The sequence below is a fragment of the Lepidochelys kempii genome, chromosome 2 (assembly GCF_965140265.1).
Source record: "Lepidochelys kempii isolate rLepKem1 chromosome 2, rLepKem1.hap2, whole genome shotgun sequence".
Taxonomy (NCBI): Eukaryota; Metazoa; Chordata; order Testudines; family Cheloniidae; genus Lepidochelys; species Lepidochelys kempii.
This window is the reverse complement of record NC_133257.1, coordinates 1,200,843-1,219,608: the sequence shown is the minus strand read 5'-3', so window position 1 is coordinate 1,219,608 and position 18,766 is coordinate 1,200,843. Positions and strand designations below refer to the sequence as shown.

The following is an 18,766-nucleotide window of genomic DNA, read 5'->3' as shown; positions in this document are numbered from 1 at the left end:
TGCCAGGGTCGAGCTGCAGACTCCTCCGCCCCTTGGACTGCTCACTGCAATCCCCAGGGGAACCCTGTTACTGCAAAAGTCCTTCTCTCTCCCCGGGCCAAGCTGCAGGCTCCTCCGCCCCTGAGACTGCTCACTGCAGTCCCCAGGGGGACCCCATTACTGCACAGTCCTTCTCACTGGTCACACACTCCCAGGGGTTAACCGCCCCCCGAAACCGCTCCTCTCCGAGCCTTCAGCAGGCCTGGTCCTCGGCAATCCCCCTTCGTGTTACTGCTCCCCAGTCACTTACTGCAGGAAGTGCCATCCACGGGGTGCAGTACATCCCACCGCTGCCACCAGTTGTCACAGAGTCCCTGGGCGATGCTCTGGAACTGCTCCCCATGAAGACAGTCAGGACTCTGGGGTAGTCGCCTTTCTGTGAGCAGCCTGTCTTCAGGACACACAGCTCACACAGCTTCCACCTTCCTGGGTCTGACCTCGGAGCATTCAGCATCCTCTGCCCCTCCGTGCGCTTCCCCCCAGCGAGTCCACTCAGGTGGGGCTCCTGGGGAAGCCAGAGGGTCCTGCACCCCAACTCCGCAGTCAGACGTGACTCTCAGCCAGCCAGTAAAACAGAAGGTTTATTAGACGACAGGAACATGGTCTAAAACAGAGCTTGCAGGTGCAGAGAACGGGACCCCTCAGCTGGGTCCATTTTGGGGGGCAGTGAGCCAGACAACCACGTCTGCACTTCACTCCATGTCCCAGCCAGCCCCAAACTGAAACTCCCTCCAGCCCCTCCTCCTCTGGGCTTTGTTCCTTTCCCGGGCCAGGTGGTCACCTGATTCCTTTGTTCTCTAACCCTTTAGCTCTCACCTCCCAGGGGGGAAGGGCCCAGGCCATCAGTTGCCAGGAAACAGGGTGTCGGCCATTCTCTGTGTCCAGACTCCTGCACACACATGCCCTCTAGGGCTCTGCAATGATCATACACCCTTACCCCACCACCTAGATACTTAAGAACTGCCTAGGGGAAACTGAGGCACCCCCATACTATTCAGAGGAAACATTAAGAAGAGTCCCACTTCGTCACAGGGGGTCCCAGGTGGGGGTAGCTCAGGGTCCGGAGACAGGCAGAGCCCCCCACACAATCAGTCAGGAGAAGATGAGGTCCCAATGGAACGGATGCACACTTTGGATCCAGGCATCAGAAAATGGACTTGAGCATGGGTCGGGGTTTGTGTAGGGAAAGAACAAGGGTTCAAGGGAGCACACTAGATTTGTTTATGGGTAAACTGATGGCTCAAGTATCTGAGGGGTAGCCGGGTTAGTCTGGCTCTGTAAAAGCGGCAGAGTGTCCTGTGGCACCTTATAGACTAACAGACGAATTGGAGCAGGAGCTTTCGTGGGTGAATCTCCACTTTCGTATTCACCCACGGAACAGGACTCTTTGATGACTCAAGGTTTTCTTTAGGCTAGACAATAGGGGCTGATCGTTCCTGGCTATGGGTGGTGTTTTCTTCCAGGGAGCTCCCAATGCAGTTAGGCAGCTTCAGTATTTTGGATACCAATCAAGGATTTATTACTAGAATTGGTCTGATAACTGCTGAGCTGGGTCTGTGCAGGCGTGGGTTCGTTAACATCTGGAGCAGAGATCCCCCATCATGCGGTGCTTCCCTGGTCCCAGAGTTCCCCGGAGTCTCTGTTCTCCAATCTGTATGCTAATGGAGATGCCTCCCTGTCCCATCTTCGATGCAAATGAGCCTAGGGGAGTTTCCTTAATCCTGTCACCCTTGTCAGGAGGGGTCTAGGTGTGTCTCCCACTGCCCTTCACTGCTCTCTACAAGTCTTTTCTCTGATCGGTTTTGGTTCAGGCTGGGGTGGGGAGGGTCCTTCATGAGTCAGAAAGGCTGGATACTGCACCCTGGTTCTCCAAGAACACAGAGCTGACTGGTATCACCAGTGACCTGGGGAAGTTCAGGCCCCCCTCTCCGGGACAAAGCATCAGCTAGAACATTTGCGCTCCCCTTAACGTGGACCACCTCCGGCTCATAATCCTGGCAGGACAGGCTTCACCTCAGGAGCTCTGCGATTGGCCCCTCTCATCTGGTGCAGCCATGGCAGGGCGAGTGGTCTGGGTACACAGTGAAGTGCCGCCCAAATAGATCCGGCTGCAGCCTTTTAGGAGCCCACCCCAGCGCCGGGCATTCCCTCTCTATGGCCGCATAGCACTGCTCCCGGGGCAGCAGCTTCCTGCTCAGGTACATGATGGGGTTTCTCTCCCCCTTTGCATTGGCCTGCCTCGGCACCGTGCTCAGCCCCATGTGTGGGGCACTGGTGAACGCCATAAAGGGCTTGTCAAAGTCTGGGTTTCCCAGCACTGGGCCTTTGTCCAGATCCTCCTTCAGTGAGCAGAGAGCCCTCTGGCACTGCCTGGTCCAGACCAGCTTGTCTGGCTTCCCCTTCTTGCACAGCTCAATGATGGGAGCTGACACAGAGCTAAAGTGGGGGCACGACCCTCTGGTAGTGCCCCGCCATTCCAATAAAGGCCTGGGCCTGTTTCGTACTCTGGGGAGCAGGCCAGTTTCTGATCGCCCCCACCTTGGCTGGCTGTGGCTTTAGGCAGCCTCTCCCCACCTTGTGGCCTGGGTACGACACCTCTGCCATCCCCACCTTGCACGTCCCAGCTTTTACAGTCAGCCATGCATCCTGGAGGTGACCCAGACCCCTCTTCACCTGGGACACCTGGTCCTCCCAGGTCTGGCTTACGACACAAATATCATCAATGTACATTGGGGTAAAATTCTCCATCCCCCTCAGTAACTGATCCATCTGGTGCTGGTAGGTGACCGGTGCTTCCTTGAGGCCGAAAGGTAGGACCAGGGACTTGTACAGCCCCAAGGGGTGACAAAAGCAGGTTTCAACCTGGCATCTGGATCCAAAGGCTCCTGCCAGTACCCTTTGGTGAGATCTCTGGTCATGGGGTAACGAGTCGTCCCCTTCCCCCCCCCCCCAACTTGTCTAGGATCTCATCAGGCCTAGACACGGGCAGGTACTAGACATGGTAATAGCACTGAGCTTCTGATAGGCCTCACAGAATCGGATTGACCCGTCTTTCCTGGGAGAGGCCTCTGGGGCTGGTGGGTGGCTGGCCCACCCCTAAAGCCAGCATGTCTCTCACCTCCCCCTCCAGGGCCTGGTCTGTGTTCTGAATGGGGAACACCTGATTGAAGGGCCGGCTCCCATCTCCACCCAGTGGACAGCCGGGTTAGTGAGCCCAGGCCGGCTGGAGAACAGCTGTGGGTGCGAACGCAGCATCTCTCAGCAGGCAGGGGTGAGCTGGTCAGAGAGGGGAACTGATTCCAGCAAGGGGCCGGCTCCTTTCTCAGGGAAGAGACCCACCAGGGAAGTCTGTCCACCACCAGGGGATCCTCTCCCTTTTTCCCCTGGCCACACATGGCCAGGACCAGCCTCTCCCTATCACAGTACAGCTCCACCATGTTGACCTGGTCCCCTTGGTGGCTGTGAGCCCGACTGGGCAGTTCCACCACATTGTTCTCCTCATTCAGCTGCTGGATGACCTTGAAGGGTCCGTCCTAGGCAGCTGGGAGCTTATTCTTCCTCACCGGGACGAGACCCCTCACCTGGTCCCGGTTCCATAGGCCGAGCGGTCGTACCAGACCTTCTGCCTCCCTTGGGCCCTGGCTAGGTTCTCCCTGGCCGGACCCATGAGCTCCCCGAGCTTTTCCCAGAAAGTCAGTCCATGCTCCAGCACTGATTCTCCATCGGGGATACCTTCCCCTCCCATCCGTCCCACACCAAGCCCAGGGCCACCTTCTGAAAAGGCTCCTCTATGAAAGGCAGGTGTCCCAAGGCTGCTTTACCCTGCCCCTGCATCCCCTGCCCCTCCATGCGCTTCCCACAGCGAGTCTGCCCAGGCGGGGTCCTGGGGAAGCCAGAGGGTCCTGCCCCCAACTCCGCAGTCAGACGGGACTCTCAGCCAGCCGGTAAAACAGAAGGTTTATTAGGCAACAGGAACACAGCATAGGGACAGAACTTGTTAGCACAGAAATCAGTGACTTTCAGCCAAGTTCATCAGGGGCGGGGGGCAGAGACGGGGCTTTGGTTCTCCCCCTGAGTCCCAAGCCAGCCAAGACTGACTCCCTTCCAGCTGCCTGACCCCTGCCCTGCCCTTTGTCTCCTTCCCGGGCCAAGAGTCACTTGGTTACATCCCCCTCCTGAGTCTCAGGTGAGGAAGGGGTGGCCTGCAGCTGGAGCAGCCTCCGCAAAAGTCTCTCACACTTATTCCCACCACCTAGACATTGGTACAATACACAGGGAAACTGAGGCACACACAGCATTCATGTAAAACTGTAAGACTCACAAACAACATAACAAGGGAGAATCCCCACTTCATCACAGTATGTACAGCTGTTGGGTTACTTGGGTTTGTGGGGGATCAGTGTGGGGGGATCGGTGTGTACAGCTGTCGGGGGGGGGGTTACTGGGTCTATGGGGGTAGGTGTGGGGAGATTGGTGTGTACAGCTGTTGGGGGGGTTACTGGGTCTGTGGAGGTAGGTGGGGGGGATGGGTGTGACCAGCTGTCGGGGGGGGGGCGGTTACTGGGTCTGTGGGGGTAGGTGGGGGGGATCGGTGTGACCAGCTGTCTGGGGGGGGCGGTTACTGGGTCTGTGGGGGTAGGTGGGGGGGATCGGTGTGACCAGCTGTCGGGGGGGGGCGGTTACTGGGTCTGTAGGAGTAGGTGGGGGGGATCGGTGTGACCAGCTGTCTGGGGGGGGCGGTTACTGGGTCTGTGGGGGTAGGTGGGGGGGATCGGTGTGACCAGCTGTCGGGGGCGGACGTTACTGGGTCTGTGGGGGTAGGTGGGGGGGATCGGTGTGACCAGCTGTCTGGGGGGGGCGGTTACTGGGTCTGTGGGGGTAGGTGGGGGGGATCGGTGTGACCAGCTGTCTGGGGGGGGCGGTTACTGGGTCTGTGGGGGTAGGTGGGGGGGATCGGTGTGACCAGCTGTCTGGGGGGGGCGGTTACTGGGTCTGTGGGGGTAGGTGGGGGGGATCGGTGTGACCAGCTGTCTGGGGGGGGCGGTTACTGGGTCTGTGGGGGTAGGTGGGGGGGATCGGTGTGACCAGCTGTCGGGGGGGGGGCGGTTACTGGGTCTGTAGGAGTAGGTGGGGGGGATCGGTGTGACCAGCTGTCTGGGGGGGGCGGTTACTGGGTCTGTGGGGGTAGGTGGGGGGGATCGGTGTGACCAGCTGTCGGGGGCGGAGGTTACTGGGTCTGTGGGGGTAGGTGGGGGGGATCGGTGTGACCAGCTGTCTGGGGGGGGCGGTTACTGGGTCTGTGGGGGTAGGTGGGGGGGATCGGTGTGACCAGCTGTCTGGGGGGGGCGGTTACTGGGTCTGTGGGGGTAGGTGGGGGGGATCGGTGTGACCAGCTGTCGGGGGGGGGCGGTTACTGGGTCTGTAGGAGTAGGTGGGGGGGATCGGTGTGTACAGCTGTCGGGGGGGGCGGTTACTGGGTCTGTAGGAGTAGGTGGGGGGGATCGGTGTGACCAGCTGTTGGGGGGGGGCGGTTACTGGGTCTGTGGGGGTAGGTGGGGGGGATCGGTGTGTACAGCTGTCGGGGGGGGGCGGTTACTGGGTCTGTAGGAGTAGGTGGGGGGGATCGGTGTGACCAGCTGTCTGGGGGGGGCGGTTACTGGGTCTGTGGGGGTAGGTGGGGGGGATCGGTGTGTACAGCTGTCGGGGGGGGGCGGTTACTGGGTCTGTAGGAGTAGGTGGGGGGGATCGGTGTGACCAGCTGTCGGGGGCGGAAGTTACTGGGTCTGTGGGGGTAGGTGGGGGGGATCGGTGTGACCAGCTGTCTGGGGGGGGCAGTTACTGGGTCTGGGGGGGTAGGCGATTCCTCCGCTCTGTGGGGCCAGGGCCGGTGTAGACCCTGTGTCTCGGCTGCCCGGCTGATGGGGCTGGAGCCTGAGGGTGGGGGGCAGTGCTCTCCGTCAGGGGCTGGTCCCGGTGTGGTGCCCCGGGAGGGCTGGGGCCCTGGCAGCTGACCTCTTCCCCCCCACCCCCCCGCCATGGGGTCCGGCCCAGCATTGCAGTGGGAGGGGGTCTGGTGCTGCAAGTGGGGCCTCCACAAAGGGGCGTCCGAGCTGCTCTGTGCAGAGCTTGGCGCTTCCCGTGTCCCCCAGGCATAGACTGGGGCGAGGCCGGGGAGATGGGGGTGCAGAACCTTTGCCTTGTGGGGCAGGAGGCCCTGGGTGCTGGCTCTAGGGCTGCGCCACGTAACCACCCCGGTGACCGGCTGGCTGCTCGCGAGGTGTCTCCCCAGGGTGCTGAGCCGGGCTTGGGGCGCTTTGCCCCCTTTGCTCCAGGGCGGCCGGGTGTGTGCTCGGCTGCAGGCGGGGAGCGGGGCCTAGCAGCTAGAGCAGGGGCTGGGCACCAGGATTCTGTTTCTGGCTCTGGCCTGCTGTGTGCTGCTGGGCAGGTCCTGTCCCCGCCCGGTGCCTCAGTTTCCCCTCAGTGCAGTGGTGACTCCTCCAGGGGGCTGCGTGGCTAGTGGGGTGCTGTGAGCACTGGCTGGGGGACTTGGTCAGTCTGGGCCCCACAGCCCAGGTGCTGTTTCCTGGCCTGTCAGCCCAAGAGAGCAACTCCTCTCCCACACGAAACGGGCTGGAATGGAAATGGTTAAAGCCGGCCAACGCCCTCCTTCCCTGGCCTCCCGGGCAGGGGGCCAGGAATGACTGGGATGTGCCTGCTGGGGGGCAGGGCCGGGGCCAGCCGGCTGGAGCCCACGGGGCCCAGAACCAGGCAGGCTGCCCTGGGCATGGAAATGCAGCCTGGCCTCTCACGTCCAGCCCGGCTGGCCCCATGCCCTTGTGCCCAGGCTCGGCCCCTCGCCGCGTGGAGCACTGGCCCCTGGCCGGATCCCCACGTTCCCGGCCGGACCCGTTTGCCTTTGCAGTTGTGTGCAGTGGAAAGCAAAGCGCTGGGTGCCTGCCCGCCCCCTCTCCCCCAGCCCCACGCTCCCCTCACCCCGCCCCACTTGTGGGAAACTGGAGGGGAAACTATGATGAAACTCCTGGCCAGAGCAGAGCCGGCAAATCTGGCGGCTTCCTCTCTTCTCTTCTCTTCTCCCCCCGCCCTGTGGTCAGGAGGGCGTGTGGTGCCCGGGAGGGGCTGCTGGGTCCGCGCCCCCCCCCCCATGCCCATATCCGCGTGTGTGTGTCACAGCCAGGGAGTGAGCGGGCATGCCCCCCCGCCCGTGCCTGAGCGGGGGTGGAGCTGCTGTCACTCGCCAGCGCACTCCGGCTGCTCGGTCTGAGCCAGGCCGGGAGGGAGGGAGGCTGCTCCGGCTGCCTCTGCCGAGAGGGCTGCCCGCGCCGTGCCCCGCGCCGTGCCCCGCGCCCCGCCCGCCATGGTGGCAGGGATGCTGATGCCGCTGGAGCGGCTGCAGGCCATCTACGAGCTGCTCTTCCGCGAGGGCGTGATGGTGGCCAAGAAGGACAAGCGGCCGCAGAGCTTCCACCCGCAGCTGCCCGGCGTCACCCACCTGCAGGTGACGCGGGCCATGGGCTCGCTCCGGTCGCGGGGCCTGGTGCGCGAGACCTTCGCCTGGCGCCACTGTTACTGGTACCTGACCGACGAGGGCATCGGCCACCTGCGCCGGTACCTGCACCTGCCGCCCGAGATCGTGCCCGCCTCCCTGCAGCGCGCCCGGCGCCTCCTGGACACGGCCCCCCGGGCGCAGACGGTGCCGGGCCTGGCCAGCTGCCCCCCCAAACGCCAGGCGCGCGGCGAGGAGGGCGGGGGCTCGCGCCAGGCGTACCGCAGGAGAGAGGAGACCCGGGAGCAGCACGTGGAGGCCGCCTCGGCGGGGGGAGTGTCCAGGCCGGCCCCGGGACCCAGCCCTGCCCCAGGTTAGCGACCCGCCCCTCGCCGGAGGGGGCAGCGTGCTCTGGGGGGGAGGGGGGCGTGTGGGGCTGGGTCCTGCCCCATAGAGGGAGCAGCGCTGGGCGGCCGGGGCAGCTGTGTTCATTCATTCGGGTGGGGGGAGCCGGCAGCTGGAGAGCTGGAGCCGGCTTTGTTCGAGCCAGTGATGCTGGGTGGGAGGGGGCATGGCCGTGGCCTCTCCTGGGGAGGGGGGGTCACCCTCCGCTGGGGCCTGTGGGGTGTCTGAATGCTGGGGGGGGGCGGGGCTTGGCAGAGCGTTGGGCATGGTGCCTGCCTTGGTCAGACCCGGGGCTGCCCTTAACCCTTTCCCAGCCAGTCCGTGCGAGACGGGAGCTCTGGCTTGCCCCGATGGACAGCAGGCAGGCCTCCCACGCGCCCAGCCCCCCTAGTCGGGCCTGGCTTGCCAACAGGTGCAGGGCCCCGTGCTGTCCTTGGCCATCGTCTCCCCGTTGTCCTCCGGCTGTTGCGGTCTGCTGCCGAGGTCAGAGGCAGCCCCAGGGAGAGGGACCCCGACTCTCCGCCTATGGGGCCCGCTGCAGGCAGCGTTTGGAGAGACCCCTGGGGATGCTGCCAGGCCCAGGTCCCATGGCGGTTGTGGGTCAGAGGCTTTGTCCGGCCTGCCGCAGGCCCTGCAGGGCTGGGGGATGGCCGCACGCAGCCCAACTGGGCTGCACGGGGGGTGGGGGAGCCTGCTGGCGCTCTGGGTGCGGGGCCCTCCGTCCCGTCAGGCGTTTGGGCAGCGTGGGGTCACGCAGCATGGGCTGCGGGTTGTGCCCATCCCAGCAGTGGGTCCCTGCCCAGGGACTGCTCCCTGAGACTGCGCCCTCGGCCCGTGGGTGGCACAGAACTGTGGGGAGCCAGGCAGAGGCCATGGGGGACAAGGGCCTTCAGGGGACGGAGGAGGGGCAGGAGAAGGGTGTTCGCTTCTCAGGGTGGGCATCTGCCAGCCGGGGGCTGCAGCCAGGGGGGTGAGCGGCACGTTTGCACCACCTGGGGCTCGTCCCTGCCCGTCCGGAGCCTCGCCTGCGGCACCCTGACCAGGCTGGTGTGGCCGCTTCGGGCGCTGGAGACCAGAGCCCACGTCCGAGTGCGGGGCCCAGGGCAGGCCCCCAGCTCTCTGGACGGGCCCCGATGGCCGGACAGCCTGTGCGGCGGGAGGGGCTGGGCTATGGCCCTGTGCCCGAAGGGGTGGGGGTGTGTGTGTGGGGGGGTGATCCCTTCCCAGTCGCCCCCCACCCCCTTCAGCCTGCTCCCAGCCACCTGCTGCTCTGCTCCGTGCCCGCCCGCGATCCCCTGGCCACGCTGCGGAGCCCAGGGGGACCCGTGGAGACGTGGCAGCAGGTCGCTGGAGGAGGGGGCTGGTGTCCTGCTGCCCCATCCCCCTCTTGCCCTCCCCGAGGCCCCGGCCCTGCTGCATGTGGGGTGACTCAGCCTTGCTGCTGGCCGAGCACCTCGGCTCCAAGTTTCCACCAGGAAACGCGCGGCGCTGGCCTGTTCCTGGGGCCTGAGTCAGCTGCAGCTCCTGGGCTGTGGCCTGGGGCTCCCGGCTCCCTGCCAGGCCAGCCTGGCCCCCATGTCCTGCGGGGGGGGGGGGGGGGCTGGGTGGGTCAGCTGGGCCTGCTGCTCCCCACCCGGCCCTGCCCCGGCTCTGGCAGGTAGCGCCCCGCCCTGCCCGCAGCTGCTCTGCAGGGACAATGGGCTCATTGTCCAACAGCTGCCGGCGCAGGCGTCTTCCCTGCCATGCTAAGCCGCTCCCCAGGCGGGGCTGAGTCACCCCCCCATGCGCTGTCCTGCCCCACGGGCCTGGGCTCCGCCCCACGGCTCTGCCCACGGCCCAGGGCTCCACCCCTCGCCCCCAGCTCTCTGTCCTGCCCCACGGCCCTGGGCTCCACCCCTCACCCCACGGCTCTGTCCACGGCCCTCAATGCTGACCCATGGCCCTGCCCCCCCATGGCTGTGCCCACCCCCAGCTTGCTTATGGCTGTGCTGTTAGCCTGGCACTGTGCAGGCGGGCGCGCTGGGTCGGAAGGTTGCCATGGGGAGGGCAGCTGGGTCTCTACCCGCAGGGGGAGGGGTGAAAGCGGGGCAAGAGCTGGCCTTCTCCGGGGGCCACGCAGGGCAGGGGGCTCCTTCATGCTCTCCCATAGCCCGGCCTTTTGCAGGTGTGGGAGGGGGTCTCCGGCATCTGGGACCCTCCAGCCCTGTTTTCATAGAGAGGAGGGGGTTCAGCGCGAGAGCCAGGGCCCCAGGGTCTGCTCCTTGCTGAGATCCCCGGGGTGGGTCCAGGGCCAGAGGGCTCCGGGGTCAGGTGGGGAGAGGGCAAAGCGCCAGGCTTGGCACTGAGTGCTCCAGGACAGCTCGGACAGGCACTGCCCCAGGGTGGAGTCTGCTGGAAGGGGGCCAAACCACCAGCTCCAGCCCTCATCAACACCTCTGCCCAGCGCTGGGGGGGTGAGCGCCCGCTGTGCCCAGCTGCCCCAGGGCCCGTAGGAGCTGGGTCCTCAGCGGGTTGCTCCAGGTGCTGTAATTCCCACGCGCTGCCCTGGCTGGAGCCGCAGCAGGCCGAGGCCCCCCAGCCCCACACAGGCGCCGGTGCTGGGCATGTGGAAAGCCCCCTGCGGCCCGGAGCCTGCGTTCCTCAGGCGGCTGGGCCGGAGCAGAGGGTCTGAATTGCCGATTGCCACAGGAATCCTGGCCGCTCCTCTCGCAGCAGCTGGAGTAGATTTGGAAGGCTGGGGCGGGAGACTGCGGGTGGGCTCCCGGCTGCCAGGCTTTGGCAAGAGGAAGAGGAGGGGAGGCCGAGCCCCTGGTGCATCCTGCGAGACAGGCGCTGAGCTCCTGGCGCTGCTGGGACTCGCTCTGGCAGGAGGGGGTGTGAGGAGCTGCTCCCGCTTCCGAGCTGAGCGGGAGCCCGAGCAGCTGCACCGGGGTCTGCCTGGTCGCAGCCAGAGCCATGGACTGGGAGGATGGCAGGTATTTCATGGAAGACCTCATCCAGCAGGGCCAAGGTAGGAGCCTGGGGAGAGGGGGCCCTGCCGCACCCCCAGCCTACGCCCCCTGGGCCTCAGTCCAAGCTCATCCTGGCTGCGTTGGTCTCTCCCTGCCTGTCCCAGCAGACCCCCCCCCCGCCTTGCAAAGGGCTGGGGCTGGGGTGGGCCGATGCCACAGCCCTGCGCCCCGTGGGGGGCCCAGGTGTGAAGGGAGTGGGGCTGGCAGAGTACAAGTGCCTGGTGGGGGGCTGTGAATGGTGATGGGCCCTGCCCCCGCTCCCCCCGTCTGGCTGGGCTCCCAGTGATGGGCCTGACCTGCCTGTGGCTTTGGGCTGGGTGGGAGGAATTGCTCTGACCCGGGATGGGCAGGGGGCGGGGGCGGGGCAGCACCCCCCCACCTCCTCCCCCCAGCTCAGGCTCTGCAGCAGCCCTGACCCTGTGACTCTGACTGTCAGGATCTGGCTCTGCAACTTGAGGCTCTTCCCAGAGCCCGTTCCGGGGACCGAGGGATCCAGTTCCGGTTCTTCTCTTGTCCTCCGGTGAGTCAGTTGCAGTGAAACCCTGGGCTGGAGTTTGGTGCTCAGCTGGATTGGACTCTAGGGCATTGGGGTCCTGCCCCTGCTCCGGTCGCCTGGTGCAGGGCTTGCTGGCAGCCCCCGCCTGGCCCTGCGCGTCCAGCCCCTGTGCAGGAGGCAGGTGGTGTCGAGCGCAGTCTGCGCCGTTTCCGCAGGGAGAAGGGCTCAGAGGGGGGCTGTTGCGGCGTCATGCCCTGGGCCCATGGCGCAGCCGGCTGGGGGGGGCCCTGCGGGGTCCAAGCCCAGCGGCTGGGGGGCAGGGGCCGCGGGTGGCACTGGGCGGCGGTGTGATGCTGGGCGGGCACAGCAGCTAATGCCCTGCCTCTGCGTGTGCTGGGTCCCCCAGCTGGAGGCCGGTGTGTTCCTGGGGGGCCTGCCCATCCAGGTGGCTCTGGTCACCCAGTGGCGGCTGGGCCTGAGGGGCAGCAGGCGAGGTACCAGGAGGGGGTCAGAGGTCCTGTCTTGGCCGAGCCTCGCGGGAAGGAAGGTCAAAGCAGGCGCTGCTCCGAGCTGTTGGGCCCCTGGCCGGAGCGCAGCCGCTGGGATCGGCTGAGCCGTGCCTGGGGCCGTGGCCGTGGACCCGGAGGGTGTGGGTGGGCTCAGGGCTCTGCGGGGTGGAGGCATCTGCTGACGCCATGCGCTGATGAGTGCCCCAGGGTGGGGTCAGGCAGGATGGCCCGCCAGGGAGATGCTGCTGTGGGATGAGCCCTAGAGCTGCCATCCCCATGCCTGGACTGGGCAGGCATTGGCCTTGCACCTGCTGGGCCAGCATCCTCCCGAGATCCCCACTGCCCAGAGGCTAGCCGCTCCCCCGCTCGAGCGCTAGGCCTGGGGCCTTGGGGCTGTTTGCTGTGGGGAGGTAACAAAGCGGTGAACCCTGCAAGGTCGGCCTTCCCCTGGGGTTCTGCCCTGCCCGCCCCTAGCACTTACACTCCAACCCCAGCGACCCGGACTGCAGGCCTGGCCGGACCCGCCCGTGCCGTGTGGGGCTGGCAGCACTGGGAAGGGGGTGGGACGCCGGTGTTAAGTACCCGCCGTGGGGAGGGCACTTTAGACAGGACCCAGAGCCCTGTGCCAAGGGGCTACCTGTGTGCAGGGGGTGGAGCAGGCCATGCCCGTGACTGTTCTGCCCCAGGCAGGTACCAGCCCAGGTCGGGATGGTGCTGGCCCCAAGGCCCCTAGTTGCTGGCTTTGCCAGGTAATGCTGCACTGGGACCCCTTTGGCCTGCCAAGAGCTTGTCTGATGCGGCTGCCTGGCGGGTACGGGCACAGGCCAGCCGGGCGAGCGCTGTGACAGGACAAACGCGGGGTGGGACAGACCCCCAGGGAGGGGCCTAGGTGGGGCAGGCCTGCCGCAGGCCCTGGCAGAGCCCCCGTTGCCCGTCTCATGGGCGGCGCAGCCTGGGCCTGCGGGGCGGGAGATCTCCAGCCAGGGGGCTCCGGGGGGCTGCAGCCGGCCCCTCCTCCAGCCTGCCATGTCATGTTCTAACTCGGGAGGCATGACAGGTTGTGCGGAGATATTTATATCCCGGCTGCTCCCTCCCGTTCCCCGTGGGCACTGCAGTGGGGGCTCTGCAGCCTGCGTGTGGGCTCTGTGCGGCCGGCTCCTGCCCCCTCTGCCCCGTCCCGGGCCGTGGAGACGCTGCCCCCCATGAAGATCGTGCCAGGTAGGGGCCCAGTGCCTTGCCAACGCGTGTGCCCGGCTCCTAGGCGCCGGCTGGGCTATTTCCACCCCAGCAGTTTGGGCTATAAAAAGCCCCCTGCTGATGCCTGCTGTGAGTGATGGGTGCTGAGCCGTGGGGCAGCTGGGGCTGGCGGAGGGGCAGCAGGGTGCCCATACCTGCCCCTGGGGGGAGCTGGTGCTGGTGGCGGGGAAGGGGGGGGCAATCTTTGTTCCTAGCTCTGGCAGGGCCCTGCACCGTCCGGGGCTGGGGGGCCGGTTCAGCTGGGTCTGGTGTGGGCCAGCGTGCGCAGTGAAGGGGATGGGCCCATGGGGGGTGAGCTGTGGGGCGCAGGGGGCTCGGTGCCCCGTAAGAGGCAGTGCCCCGTTAGGGTGGGGGGTGCTGGGCTCCGGGCTGAGTGGTCCCAGACAGGGTGGGGTCCTGGTCCCCATGAGGGCACAGAGAGGGTCCCAGTGGGGTGGGGGGCTCCCACCGGAGGGTGCGGGGTGCTGGCTCCCTTTAGGGCAGGGGGTTCTGGCTGGGGAGGGTGGGTGCAGGTGCCCCAGAGGGGTCCCCGTGGGGGGCGCTGGTCTCTGTGAGGGTCCTGGCGGGACGGGGGGGGCGCTGGGGGTCTCGGCGGCGGGTCCAGGGGGGCGGCGCTGGTCCCCCGGCGGGCGGGGGGTCCCGTGGGGGGCGCTGGTCTCTGTGAGGGTCCTGGCGGGACGGGGGGGGGCGCTGGGGGTCTCGGCGGCGGGTCCAGGGGGGCGGCGCTGGTCCCCCGGCGGGCGGGGGGTCCCGTGGGGGGCGCTGGTCTCTGTGAGGGTCCTGGCGGGACGGGGGGGGGGCGCTGGGGGTCTCGGCGGCGGGTCCAGGGGGGCGGCGCTGGTCCCCCGGCGGGCGGGGGGTCCCGTGGGGGGCGCTGGTCTCTGTGAGGGTCCTGGCGGGACGGGGGGGGCGCTGGGGGTCTCGGCGGCGGGTCCAGGGGGGCGGCGCTGGTCCCCCGGCGGGCGGGGGGTCCCGTGGGGGGCGCTGGTCTCTGTGAGGGTCCTGGCGGGACGGGGGGGGCGCTGGGGGTCTCGGCGGCGGGTCCAGGGGGGCGGGCGGGCGGGCGGGGGGTCCCGTGGGGCGGACCCGGGCGCCGCGGGGCGGGCCGAGCCGCAGTGCGGGGCGGGCCGGCGCAGGGGGCCGGGCCGGGCCGGGCCGGGAGGAGGCCGGGCAGGGTCCGCGGGCGGGCGCAGGGAGCCGCAGCCGGAGCTCGCCCCGCGGCCATGGACGCCCCCGCCGGCCCCTTCCCCTGGCTGGTGGCCGCGGCCCACGGGCTGGCGCTGCTGCTGGCCTGGCGCTGGCGGCGCCGCGCCCCAGGTGAGAGCGGCCGGGCCGGGCCGAGCCGAGCCGAGCCGGGCCGGGCTGTGGGCGGCCGCTTCCCCCGCCCGCCCCCTCCCCGCCAAACACGGGCACGTGTGCGCCGGCTTAACCCCTGCGTCACCGCCGGACTCCTGGGTTCTCTCGCGGCTGGGGCCGGGGCCCTGGGACCGGGACTCCTGGGTTCTCTCGCGGCTGGGGCCGGGGCCCTGGGACTCCTGGGTTCTCTCCCGGCTCTGTCCCGGCTTGTTCTGTGACCACGGCGGGTCATTTCCTTCCCTAGGCCTCAGTTTCCCCAGAGCGGCGGGGGCTCTTGCCTTTGCCGTGCGAGGGCTGGGATCTCATTTCGAAAGGCTTCTCCGCAGCTGTGTGGTGCCAGGCTGAGCGGGCAGAGGCAGTCCCGGTGCTGACTCCTTCTGGGGTGCGGGCGGCGGACCGGCCCTGTCTGGATCTGTGCCGCCGGCAGCGTGGGGCTGGGGCGCAGGCGGCGGTGCTGGCTGGGTGTGCGGGGAGCTGGTGCCAGGGCAGTGCAGGGCACCCCAGGAAGGGAAGAGGCTGCAGAGCCCCGGGGAGGCTGTGGTCCCGGGAGAGGCTGGTGCCAAGCCGGGAGCCGGCTGGGGACCGTTGTCCTGGTGTTGTTGGGCTTTGGGAGTAAACCGGGTGGGGAGCAGCTGGCTCGGGATCTGCGGCATCACCTTGGAGACCCCCGGTCCGCACGCCCGGTCCCGCTGCCCCAGCCAGACGGGCTTTCCCACGGAGCTCTTAAATGCCAGGGCTTTTCTGCGGGGGGAGGGAACACGGTCTGTGCTCAGGGCCAAGCCCAGGGCCGGGGCAGGGGACTGTGCTCAGGGCCAAGCCAAGGGCCGGGGGGCTGTGCTCAGGGCCGGGGGTCTGGGGCTCTGCCCTGCCTGCTGTCCTCCCCAGAGGTCACTCCGTGGCAGCTGCTGGGTGTACAGAGTGTGTGATGTGATGGGGGTGGCTGGGCCCAGGACTCCCCCCATCGCTCTGGGCCCTGTCCTCCTCCTCGTCCCCACCATCGCTCTGGGCCCTGTCCTCCTTCTCCTCCCCCCCATCGCTCTGGGCCCTGTCCAGGGCCCGTTTCGGCCTGGGTGAGCTGGGGATCAGGTGGCTCCGGCTCAAAGGCAGCAAGAGGCCCCTGTCCCTAGAGTGGCTCTGCCTCCTCCACTCAGAAGGGGGGACTCCCTGGGGAGTTCTCCCTTCAGCTGAGCCTGTGGGGTGCGGGCGAGCAGGGGGATGCTGCCCTGAGGGGGGACCAGGCGGGGTGTCCGGCTGAGCTTGGGGGTCTTGTTGGCAGGTGCTTCCCCGGCTGGATGTCTGTGGGGCTGGGCACTGCTGGACTGGTGTCGGGCTGGCCTGCCTCGCTGCCCCCTCATTGCTGGGCTGGCTTTGGCGGCTGCCCAGGGCCCACTTGCTGCAGGGCTGGAGGCCTTTGGTGACAGACAGGGTTGAGGGCTGCGTTTCTGGGGCAGCTGTGTCAATAGGGGAGGAGATGCGGGGGGGTGGCTTGCTGGCAGGGCGCTCAGGGTGAGGCTGGCTGGGGGACGGGCTGCAGGCTCTGGGGACTCTCTCTGGGACCCTGCGAGCTGCAGCTCCCTGGCTCCGGCCTGCCCGCGGGAGGGCGTGGGGTGTAGGTGTTCACAAGCAGCCCCTGGCGTCTCCAGCTGCGCGGGGGTTCCCAAGTCCCAGCTGTTGAGGCTGGCAGGAGGGCTGCACTGCCGAGGTTATTTTTATGTGAAACTGATGCTGGTTCTCAGAACAGTTCCCCTCCCCCCTGCAGCTATTGTCTTTTCTGTCCACTGCCCTGGCAGCTCCGGCATGGGGGGCCATCCTGCCAAGCCCCCCTGGTTACTCTAGGGCTGCCCCCCCATGGCGTCTCCCTTTTTCCCCTGCACCTTTGTGCCAGTGTCCTGGTGTTTACAGTACACTGGGCAGAGCTTGGACTGGGCGGGGTCGCTGTGAGTCGTACAAACACCACCCTAGAGGCTGGAGCCTGCTTCCTCCTGGCAGAAATGGTGGGATCCCCATTGCGCCCCCTCTTCCTCCAGACCCCCTGGGTAGTGGGTCCCTCGGGGGTAGCTTGGGGGGACGACGCTGGACGGGAGTTGAGGGTTCCTGGCTTCCCTTCCCTGTAGCTGAGCCCTTGTGCACTTAGAGTGGGCCCCCGCCCTCCCCATAGTTCTCCCTCTGAATGGTTGCAGGCACTGGGGATGGGGGCAGGATGCAGCCTCGGAGCCAGGCACCTTGGGCTGCCGCTGGGTGCCGGGAGTGCTGAGCCGCCCTGTGGTGGCGCGTGCCCTGCCCCGGGTGCCTGCTGGCGGCCCTGGGGGGCTGCATTAGCCAGCAAGGGAACTAGCTGGAGCCGGACCCCCCCCCCACCCGCCGTTTCCAGGGCGCTGGCTGCGGTTTCCGTGGAATCTGTGCAGGGCGTTCCGGGATGTCACGCTGCCTCATCTGGTGGCGGGCGCTGGCCCACGTTGCCATGGCAGCAGCCGCTCTGAGGGCCCACGCACCAGCGCTCCGGAAACCACAGGCTGGTGCTGCCCCCCTGCACAGGGGGGCTGGGGGGGGCAGCTGCCGCTGCGCTGGTGGGGGGAGCGGGGTGAGGGATCCGTCCCCCGGCAGCACCACGAGGGGCTCTGCCTCCCCAGGAATCCCCCCGGGCACCGTGACGGCGGGCGGGGGCCTGTTCCTGGGCAGAACAGGGGTCGACGTCCCGGGCACAGGGCCACGCCTGCTCAGAGGGCATCTCGCTCCACCCTCCGGGCCAAGGTCGCACCTGCCAGGGCCTGTCATCTCAGAGGGGCTTTGGCAGAGTCCTGGAGCGGGACGGGGCTCATGTCTGTGCCCCCCGGCCCCGGCCCTCATGGGGACTGCAGGCCGCCTGGGACGGACCCCACAGCAGAAGGGGCTGGGCCTCCAGCCTTGGCCTGTGACGGCCTCCTCTCAGGCATCCTGGTCTGCGCTCAGGACTCCTGGGTTCTCTGCTCAGCCCTGCTCCCGACACTGCCTGGGCTCCCGCCTGGCTCAGTCAGGGTTAATCACCCCCCCACACCCCCCCAGCTGCCACAGCCTGGGTGTGTCTGGGAGCATGGGGGGCTGGGTGGGGTGAGCCCAGCCTCTTGCAGTATATGTCCTTGGAGCCATGAGGGAGCTGCCCTGCCAGGTCTGCAGAGCCCCACCCCACGTGGGGGTATTTTTAGCACCAGCCTCTGTTTGCATCCCACGGGGGGAGGCTGTTTGTCCTGGATACCAAATACCAGCCCTGGGCACGGTGTCTGTAGCCCGCCCTCCCTGCCGTGGGGCGCAGGGCTGGGGGCTGTGGCTCAGGAGCTCTGCCCGCCCCACAGTGCCTGAGCTGCTCCTGGCGCTGTGTCCGAGTCTCCTTGGCGCCTCTGGCCACTAAGCCCCACGCCCAGCAGCAGGGGCAGCTCCAGGGGTGCCCCAGCTCGCCCCAGTGGCGGCTGGGCGTGGCCCCGGTCCCCGCCTGCCTGGACATGGCTGACCAGAAAGGGCTGGGCTTGGCGCCAGGGGGCTGTCCTGGGGGGAGCTGTGCAGTAGCCTAATTCCCAGGCGCTGCTGTCGTCTGGCCCCAGGGCTTGTGCCGCCGGCCTGGGGCAGGGGCTCCGTCAATGCGCTGCCCACACCTGGAGCCTCCTGCTCACTTCGGCACAGGCCAGAATGCTGTGCCCGGAGGGCCCCTCTCCGTCTGCCCGCGGCTGGGGAGTGTGGAGGGGGAAGGGTAGCCGGAGCAGCCCTCAGCCCCATCGAGCCCTATGTCCGACAGCACCAGCATTGGCTGCGTCAGGGGAGGATGCAAGGCTCCCCGCAGCGGGCAGTCCTGGGACTTCTGGCCCATGGGCAGCGTCGTGCACTGGCAGTGGCTGGCCCATGCCCTGCGGGGGGGATCTCTGTCAGACCCTTCGCTGAGGCTCATTCGCCATAGAACTGTCTATTCTTTGCTGAGGCCTGCTACGCTCCCCACCTCGCTGGTGCACTGCGGCAGGGAGTTCCGCAGACGAATTGTGCCCGTGGGAGTGGTGGGGAGGATGTGTTGATGAGCTGGCGGGGGGCAGAAGGCTGGAGGGTTTGTTGATGGGTGGGGGAGGGAAATGCCGTAGCTAACAGCGCGCGGCGGCTGTTGTTTGTTTGGGCTCTGCTCCCGTCTCTAAGGCTGGCTGGAGCCGCATGCGACAACGAAGGAAGGAGT

At 67.4% G+C, this 18,766-nt stretch overlaps 1 protein-coding gene across 15 annotated transcripts in view; it reads left to right on the top strand.

Moving 5' to 3' along the window:
• The window catches only part of PLEC (plectin), a 166,988-nt gene that overhangs the window by 79,836 nt on the left and 68,386 nt on the right, over positions 1-18,766 (top strand). For 4 of the 15 annotated variants that reach the window (XM_073329770.1, XM_073329768.1, XM_073329769.1 and 1 more), the window contains exon 1: positions 7,400-7,916. The exons of 7 other annotated variants lie outside the window; for them this stretch is intronic. In XM_073329770.1, the coding sequence (XP_073185871.1) occupies positions 7,415-7,916 (502 nt within the window). In that variant the 5' untranslated portion in view covers positions 7,400-7,414. Of the gene's footprint in view, positions 1-7,399; positions 7,917-13,081; positions 13,183-14,390; positions 14,539-18,766 lie in introns of those variants that run through there. 4 more of the 15 variants (XM_073329787.1, XM_073329786.1, XM_073329781.1 and 1 more) reach the window with 2 other exon arrangements.